Source organism: Giraffa tippelskirchi, chromosome 13 (genome assembly GCF_054371585.1).
Source record: "Giraffa tippelskirchi isolate mGirTip1 chromosome 13, T2T-mGirTip1v1.2.pri, whole genome shotgun sequence".
In the NCBI taxonomy this organism is placed as follows: domain Eukaryota; kingdom Metazoa; phylum Chordata; class Mammalia; order Artiodactyla; family Giraffidae; genus Giraffa; species Giraffa tippelskirchi.
The window spans coordinates 8,532,523-8,541,687 of NC_137287.1; the positions used below are offsets into that span (position 1 = coordinate 8,532,523).

The 9,165-nt window shown below is 49.4% G+C and overlaps 1 protein-coding gene across 6 annotated transcripts; it reads right to left on the reverse strand.

Moving 5' to 3' along the window:
- Nucleotides 1-1,286: 1,286 nt before the first annotated feature.
- Nucleotides 1,287-8,859, reverse strand: TBL2 (transducin beta like 2). 6 transcript variants are annotated; one of them, XM_081557888.1, is made up of 7 exons: nt 8,700-8,859; nt 7,056-7,186; nt 6,617-6,763; nt 5,987-6,138; nt 5,539-5,665; nt 5,030-5,182; nt 1,287-4,790 (listed from the first exon to the last, which is right to left on the reverse strand). In XM_081557888.1, the coding sequence occupies exons 3-7, from the start codon at nt 6,673-6,675 to the stop codon at nt 4,328-4,330; spliced, it is 954 nt and encodes a 317-aa protein (XP_081414014.1). In that variant the 5' UTR covers nt 6,676-6,763; nt 7,056-7,186; nt 8,700-8,859; the 3' UTR covers nt 1,287-4,327. The 6 variants fall into 6 exon arrangements, with proteins under 6 accessions (XP_081414014.1, XP_081414016.1, XP_081414012.1 ...); XM_081557890.1 differs by having other exon boundaries at nt 6,640-6,801; XM_081557886.1 differs by having other exon boundaries at nt 6,617-6,801.
- Between the last annotated feature and the right edge of the window lie 306 nt (nt 8,860-9,165).

The window sequence follows — 9,165 nt, forward strand, 5'->3', positions numbered from 1 at the left end:
AGCATGTGGGTCTCCATCTGTATTCTTGTCTCTGGCTCTACACACGTTGGTTAAAGGAATGTATTTTAGTACTGCTGCTGCTAAGTCGCTTCAGTCGTTTAGTACCAGATAGGCCTAAACTCAAAGATTTGGGCAAGCCTTTTATTGGTTATGTGTGTTGGGCAATTAGACTCCCTAATAATACTGATGTCAAGGCTCTCTCGGTTGCAAGAGTATGCCAATTCAAATTGACAATCATACACAGGACTTTCTTGGCTCTTAGTAACTTGGTTGTCCGGTGGTGGCAACCTCAGGTGTGCCTGGATCCAGCAGCTGAAACAAGAAGCATCCTCAGCCTGCGGTCTCTTTGGCTGCTTTCCTGTGTTGGCTTCATTCTTGGGCAGGACTACACGGTTAACACTTTACATTCTACTTATTAAGCAATTCTAGCAGAAAACTAAACATATTTTCACTTTTTTCTAAAGTCCAGGAGTCTGCTAATTGGTTATATGCCTACCATTCTTGCCTGGAGAATTCCATGGAGAGGAGCCTAGCGTGCTGCAGTCCATGGGGTCGCAAAGAGTTGGACGTGAGTGAGTGACTAACACTTTCACCTTTCATGGAAGGTCAAGGCCTATCCTCTATAAATTATACAGATGAAGATTTGGGGAGGTGGTAGTTCACCAGATAAACACTAACATAGGGTTGTTTTCCTGAGGCAGAAACAATAGTGAGATGGTAGGGATTGGAGGCTTAGCACTCAATGTGAGCCACTATCAGCGTGAACAAGGAAATGCAAATGCACTTAGACTGGGTATGTCTACTGAATAGAAAGCAACTGGAGATCACACTCATTTTCCTACTGCCCTGAACTCTGGGATCAGAATTGGAAGCTTGAAGAAATAAAAGCTTCATACAATCACCGTCTCACAAGGCATGCCCAGGTTTGTGTTTATGAATCATGCTTTCAGTTTCTGTGGCTGATTCTGCAGTGCCAACCCGTGTCATCAGTGGGCCTCAGTCTCAAGAGCTGTGTGCTAAAACCAAGTCATGCTCACCTGGAAGACTCATATTTCTGGAATTTTGTAGAGAACGTGAATCCCAAATTATTAAGTTTCTAGACACGTGGCCAATTTGGGGCACTGTTGGGTCTATGATATAACCTACCATCACTGATAACTGATCACAATTGTATGTGTTTCCTACCTACCTGCTATAATCTCCAATTATAGAACATCTTTTAAAGACAAGTCTTACTACCTTAATTGAAATTGATGAAGACTATCAACAGACCTTCAGATGTGCACTTTTCTTTAAGTATTTTTTTTATTTTTAATGACTGATAAAAATATATACCACCATTTTTTAATTTCCCCCAATTTTTATTCTGAAAACTTTCAAACCCACAGAAATTGAAATGGTAATATTAAAGTATTAACACTGCCTTCACACACAAGGATTTTTTTATCAAAAAAACATAGTGGCCTCTGGGCTACATGAACATCCAGGTAACTTTCGCCATGCTGACTAGGGAAGCAGCCTCATCTTTAGTGAGAAGAGCTGTTTTCTGTCCTCGAGACATCTCTGTAATGACTCTTCTGTAGTGTTTTCATTCATTTTATTAGAAATTCATAGCCCTGGCAAGGCATGCAGGGCTGGATTTATTCCCATTTTACAGATGAGGAAACAAATTCAGAGAGGTGAAGTGATGTGTCTGTTCAATAAGCGCCCCAGCCGAAACTGGAACCAAAGACTTCTGACTTCAGGAACTCAACATTCTGCGATCACTGCCCCTCCTGGATATGCAATGAGAGTAAAGCCAGAGCCAAGCAGAAATGCAAACTGTTTTAGTCTCATTCTTCTGACAATCAGAAAGCAAAGTTTCACCAGGACCCAGGTGCACAGCATCATCAGTCAGTCTATTCTTAGGAACATCAAACCACAGTACACAGAGGGTACTGAGATTTCTGTTAGCTGCCCTGGTTCGAGTTCAACATTTATTGAGCGCTTACTCTATTCCAGGTACTGTGTGTGGGATACGGAGCAAATCAGACAAGGATTCCTGTCATATTCCAGTTGCTTAATGAACAGTCCAGAAGCTGCCAATGAGAGACTGCTGGGCTGCATCCCGCCATTAGCGTTTTGTTTGGTCCCCACAGTGCTTACGTTTTTCTTTTAGAATAAATTGCCAACCTCTGGCTTCTCTAAAACGGGCAACTTCTGCTGGATTCCTGAATATTAAGCCGCAGCCACCCCTCCCCGACTCAGGACACACGGCCTCTAGAGATGACTTCAGTTCCCACCTTTTCCTACTGTCTTTCATCCAGACGACTGTGGCCCAATTCACCCACTTCTATTACCCACCTGACACCCCTGAAGCCAACAAATATCCCAACAAGATAATTTCAGACAGCATTAAGTAATGCAAACTAAAATAAAATGAGCTAATGTGACGGGTGTGATATGACTGGTGGAAAGGGCTACTTCAGATTGAGTGGTCAGGGAGGGTCTCTCTAAAGTGTAATTGAAACTGAGAACTGAATTATGACAAGCATGGCAAGTCTGCCAAGAGAAGGGAAAAAGATGCTTCTAAGCAGAGCGAAGAACAGAGGCACAAGTCCCCTTGGAAGCTGGAAATAACTTGGCCTGGTTGGAGGAATGGCAAGGCTGGGAGAGTGGTAACAAGATCACAGAAGGAGGAAGAACCCAGATTACACATGGTGTACACCTTGTACACCACGGTGAGAATTTTGGATTTTAATCCAAGTGTGATGGGGAGTCTTGGGAGGGTTTTAACTTGGGAATGATGTGATCTGCTTTACATTTTTCAGAAATCACTCTGCTGTGCAGAAGAGTGACTTAGCGAGGCAAGCCAGGAATCAGGAAGGCCAATGAGGAAGCTACTTTATAGCAGCCCTGTAGGTGACAGTGGTTAGGACCAGGATGGTATCAGAAGAGATGGAGAGAAGTAACAGATTCAGGATTTACTGCAATGTAACCTAAAGAATTTTCTGGTGGAGTGGATGGTAGTCGTGTAGTAGGGCAGAGGGAGTGAAGAAAAGGGAGTAACTGAGGATAACTCCAAGACTGTGATTTGTTCACATGTTTATATGAGTTGGGGGTGATTAGGGGAGGTCCAGCTTTTAGGGAGAGGGAAAAATTTATTTTGGAGAAATTTTGCTGAGGCTCAAGTCTTCCTCATTTCCCTTACCTCTCCCATCCAAGCAGTCCTCAAAGTCCAAAAATGTCAACTTCTAAATACCCAATCTATTTAATCTATCCCTTCTACGCCATTGCCTCTGTCCTGATTCAGTCCTCTCTCTTGCCTTGACTTCTACAACAGCCTTCTCCAGCTGTGAATAAACTAACAAAAAACACTTCACAGACTTGTATCTCTCTTCCACCAGCCATCTTTGATGGCAGAAATCATGTCTTATTCATATTTATCTCCAGTGTCCGTGCTGCGCTGGGCACAGAATAGGCACTCAAATGTTGGATGAACTGAAAAGCAGTTCTCCTCAAACAGGATATACCTCCTGGAAGAGAAGAGCCCTATCTTGGGATTCTGTGATTCCTCCACCCAACTTAAAACAAAAGCAGATATGAAATGTACAATCAATCAAATCCCAGAAACTTAGCTTTCCCAAGAGATTCAAACTGCCCTGTTTGAGTCCCAGTTTTACTCAGTAGTTAATAAACAATACTGAACAACAGATAACAGATTATGACTCTTTTCCACTTTTCTTTCAAATCTAGGAATAAGGTCAAAAGGTAATTATTCTCCATTTGACAAATAGGAAAACTGAGGCACAGAATGAAATCCCGTAATTACTTCTGGATGAAGTTAGGCGCTTTGCCTGGGTTAAGATCAGCCTTTCCCTGAGCCACTCCCCAGTTCTGGAATAGGAAGGAATCTGTCTCCCACCCCTGCAAGACTGCTGGTTAGCACTCAGGTCTTCCCTGGGTTTTGCCTCCACACTTACAAGCTCCTTTGGATAGCAGGGTGTGTTACCCCAAGGTCAAAGACCATGTGCTCTCTCTCTTCTAATTACCACTCTCCTCAGTGCCTAGTGGAGATAGACTCCACCCCTTGGGCCCAGGAAAAAGAAAAGCACCTTGGTCATTAGCCTGGGAGGTCGTCAAGTAGGCCAGGAGTCACCACCAGCAAGAAGAGAGAGAGAGATCTGAGTAGGCCAGAATCGTTTCAATGGGGAAAAGGAGAGAGAAGCTGCCATTAGGAAAATCAGGATGCTCCTTTCAAAAGGCTTCCAGCTGGGGAGTACCCGGGAAACGGCAGCAGCGGAGGCAGCAGCAGGTCAGATTGTTCCTACTGTCCTTCCTCCCAGAGTCATTTCTTCAAGGCCCCCAGGTTCTTCAGGGCCTCCTGGGCCTGCGTCAGCTGCTGCTGAAGCCTCTGGCGGGTGCTTTCGTTGGAGGCTCGCTTCAGGAGGGCCTGCATCTCCTCCACCACTGCCCGGTAGCCAGGCGTGTTGTGGAAGAGCCGCACTGCCCGGTCCCCACAGGAGGCCAGAAGCCGGCCAGTGATGTCAAAGGACAAGTCACTGATACACTCCCCGTGGACCTGCTCGAAGCACTCCTCCTTCTCACCCCGCCGGGTACTGTAGAGATGAATACTGCTGCCACTGGCCAAGGCCAAGACCTGGGCGTCGGGGGAGAGCGCCAAGCGGCACGGCATGGCACTCGCTTCTTCAAAGCGGCCTGTCCTCAGCAAGTAGGGGTCCTGCTGCTTCTTGTATTCCACGTCTGTGTCCCACAGTTTCCACGTGCCGTCCTTGGAGACAGAGGCCATCCTGCAGCACGGAAAGTCAGGGCTCTAGCCTCACACACCCTGGAGGGGAGGGCACTGGGACAGCACTTGGGGACGCTAGCTGGGAAGCCAATTCCACTTCTATGTCTACTTCCTGCTGAGAGTCGGAAAACCCCCCCACCGCACAGCTGCTGCAGAGAATGGCTGGAGGTTCTTGGTTGCCAAGAGGGGCTGGAAGTCTTGGTAAGAAACTGGTAAAAAATCAAGAAAGGATTCACTCACCTCCGGGAGTCATTGGAGAAGGCAAAGAAGTGCACGGCTGCAGAGTGGCCCTTCAGTTCAAAGGCTCGCACAACTTCATGGAAATCCCCTTTCTTCCCAAAGCAGATTTCCCAGACTTTTACATCTGGGGTGAAGCCACACGAGGCTACAAACCTGCCAGACAACCCATGTTCCTTTAAAACTTAATTTTAAGGGCAGCTTTTTCTGCAGATGCACTAAACCCCTTTCCTGAGAGAGTTCATAATTGTGTATCTAAGTAACAGTCTTTTAAAAGTGCTTTTAAACATGACCTCAGTTCATCCTCACAGCTATAAGATACATAGTACCCCCGCCCCAACCTTTTATATGCTTTAAATGAGGTGGGAGAGACTAAGGACTCGAATCTAGGTGTCCTGATTTCACATGCCTGCTCCTTCTGCTACTCGAAGCTGGCTCTCTACTCTCTCTCTACCCTAGCCCCCAGCTCTAACCTCAGCCCACATCCGATGCCAGAGTCCCCTCTTCCTTACCTGCTACAAGGGGATATAGCAGCATATGTATTGTTCATGTGGTTGGTGTTGATGGTGGACAGCACTTGTCCTTTCAGATTCCAGATGAGGATGGTCGTGTCACTGGAAGCAGTCATGATGAACTTCCCTGGGGGTGAGGGGGCGTAACATGAGCTGAGGTCAATGACCTCATCAACTGACTTATGAAGGCCTCTGCTGCCCTTCGTATCATGCTCCCCTCCCATGCCAAGGGTCACCACAGATAAGGATATGACTGAAGACTGTGGCGATTACCTGCCTCTCCTGGCGACTTGCTGTGACTCCCAGGACTCCAGGGGAGCCCAGACAAGGTCCCTTTTGTTACACCAGAACTGAGCATACCTCTCAGGCTGCATTCACTCATTCAGTGAATATAAACAGTCCATTCCCTCTTGCCTGGGGCAAGCGCCCTCCTCTGAATGCCTCTCACCTGTGTCAGCGATGCCAATGTTGACAATGGGTGCCTTGTGCTTTTTAGGAAAGTCCTCTGGCGTGGCCGTGAAAGTATAGCCCCCATCGTCTCGTTTCACCATCTTGAAGACACGGAGGGTGTCTCCATTGGCCAGCCAGACTATGAATGCTCTAGAAACAGGGAGCAGACAAGTCTCTCACTCCTTCAGACACAGAGACCTGTGTGTGTGAGGTCCTATGCTAGGCAGGCTTTAAGGAAAATCAAGATCTCCTTTCAGGAGTCCAGCCTCACAACCCTTAATTCAGAATCTCTTAAAACTCCTTAGAAGGCTAGGACTCTCATAGTTCTGGCTCCTTCAGCTTCTCTCTAGGGTTTAGAAAACCATGACAGCTTCCAAGACTAATCTGGAAATCAATTAGGCTTTGGTACTTCCCAAATAGGAACAGAGCTTTCCCACTCTACTTCCTTGTTAGGTAGCTGCATAACCTTCTAGGGAGCCTCAGACAGTGTTCAAGCTGTCTGGATGTTCCCTTCTGCCACCACAAGGAAGACCCTGGGTCCCCCCCTCACTATCCCAAACCAGGTATAAAGGACCTAGGCCTGGGTCAGGGCTTCTGCAGGCACACCAGGGGCTCCATCCTGTCCCACCTGCAGTCAGGGCTGAAGCGCACCAGAACGGCATGGTCCAGCTCCACATTGGCTCTCATGCTGCGGTGCTCCCGCTGCAGGAAGTCCTTTGTGCTCCAGATGCGGATGGTACGGTCGTCTGCACAGGTAGCCAGGTACTTGCCATTGCTGCTGAAGTCCATGCAAGTTATGTTCCCACTGTGGCTCTAGGGCAAGGGCAGCAGCAGGTATGAACAGGAACCCCCTGGGCAAATGCGGAAACCCGTGCAGCCATGACTCAGGGGCCCTGTTGCTTAGATCAACAGCAAGCTGCTGATGGGATGTCAGAAGAGATGGGATGGGGAATCCCCCCTGATCTGGGTCAGAGGCAGAGGGGTCTGTAACATGCACAGAATCCTACAAAGGAGAAGTCTGCGAGGCTGTCTTTCTATATATGTGCTGTGCCTGGGTACCCGTGTACCTTCAACGCTGCAGCCAGAAGTCGGTGGGTGAAGTTGTGCTGCTGAGGCTTCTCCTTGCGAATCCGCTGTTGCAGTTTCTGCTTCTTGGATTTCAAGGACTTGTCAGGTGGACATCCATTTGCTTTTTGGCCTATAAGGAAGGGCCAGGTCAACCATCCATTTACTCGCTCAGTGAGCACTCAGTGACCACCGATGACTGGCCGGGCATTGAGTGGAGAGGCACAAGAGATGACCCTGTCCTCGAGAAGAGAGAGGGATACAGGGAAAAAAACAGAAGCTTTGGAATCAGACCTGGGTGTGGACTATGTCTCTATCGCTGAGTGATCCTGGGGAGGCTGCTTGCTATTAGCATATATAACATAACCAGATAGCACCTCACTGCACATTAGAGAAGGCGCCCTCTCTGGGCAGGCGCAGCTCAGTGGGTTCACAGAAAGGCCAGTGGAGAGCAGATCCTTAACCAGATCTCTCTAAGTGAGGGATAATGTGCACTACAGAAGCTGCTGGCGCTGGTCTCAGGTTAAGTTACTTAATTGTTCTGGGCCTTGGCTTTTCTAAAAGAAAAGTTGAGAACTGGGCAAGATAATATATACAAAATGACAAGCATAGTACCCCAAACAAGCACTAAAAAAGGCTCAGAGGGAATCCCAGAGAGAACCCGGCAATGAGAGGTAGTCAACATGTGCTGAGCACGTCCCCCGTGCTGAAAAGAGTGCCAGTCATTTTTGTATAAAATAGCTCATTTAAGTGAGAATCAGGACAGGTGCAAAGCGGGCATGTGTTAGATCGCTACAGATGCTCCTCAGTTCCTACAGGAAGAAAACTCCGGAGGCCACTGTTACAAAGGCAGATCTGCCCTCTGCTTGCCTCTCCAGCCTTGTCTAACAAGCCCACTCCCCTCCCCTCATATCACAGTCAAACCAAACGCTGTTTCAGGTCTCCTTGGCTTCCTGCACGTTGCTACTGCCAGGAGTATTCTCCTTCTCTTAGCCGTCCCGGCAAACTCTTACACATCGATCCATGAAGACCCCACCTTCGGGGTTCTTTACTTGACCCCCGCCCGCCACCGACAAAAGCGGGGCTGACCACTCCCACCCGTGGGAGTACTAGTACTGAGCTGGTATTAGTATTCTAATACTGATCTTTCTATGAAACCCACGACACTATATTTTCCACTTACATTTTCCGATGTTCTTTACCCGACATTGGACTCCCCGAAGGAAAAGACCGCAAAGCCTATAGGAGGTGGTAGTTATGCTGTATGTCGGGAGACCCAGAGCGTTCAAAAATAAATGTCTGTCCCTTCCTCCCCGTTTTCATAAAATAACGAAAAGGAGCGCGCGGGAGAGTTTCCGAGAGGCCTCTCAGCTGTGCTCCGAGGGAAGGCGGCTTGGTCTCGGCCACGGAGAGAGCGCACAGCCACGCGGGACTCAGGTTCTAACAGATCGTCCCAAAGGGGCGCGACGAGCCGGGCAAGGCGGCCCCTAGTCTCGGGAAGCGAAACTCGTGTCATAAGAGGAGAAACTGAGGCGGGGAGGGCGGGTCACTGACACCCCCACAGGCCCGAACGGTGGGTCGGACCCCCGAGGAGGCCGGGGAGCGAGGTCTCGGAGGTCGCTCCTACCCGTCCCCACCATACTCACCGGCGGACCGGCCGCTCGTCTCCTCCTCCGCGCGCAGCCACCCCCGCGCTACCGCCGCCGTCGCTACGAGGGCCAGCAGCCCGAGCAACAGCGACAGCCCCATCAGCTCCGGCATCTGCGGAAGCTCCATGTTGGAAGGGCCACTGCCACCTCAGCCTCTGGCCTGGCAGACGCCTGCACGTCGCCGCGGGGCCGCGCACGCACGCGGGGCGGGTCCCGGCTGTTGGTGCGTCCCGAGGGGCGTGGCCTGGTCGTTGGCGTGCCCAAGGGGCGTGGCCTGGTCGTTGGCGAGTCTTCAGGGGCGGGGCCCGGATCGTTGGGCCTCCCGGAAGGGCGGGGCCTGGCCATTGACGCTGTGTAGCCGCGGAAGCGTGCGGGGCATGTATGCCACGTAGTCCGGGCTTAGGCCTTCCCTTGACTACCTTACTGATAATCGTTAGTAGTGGCATTATTCCAGCCGTCATCA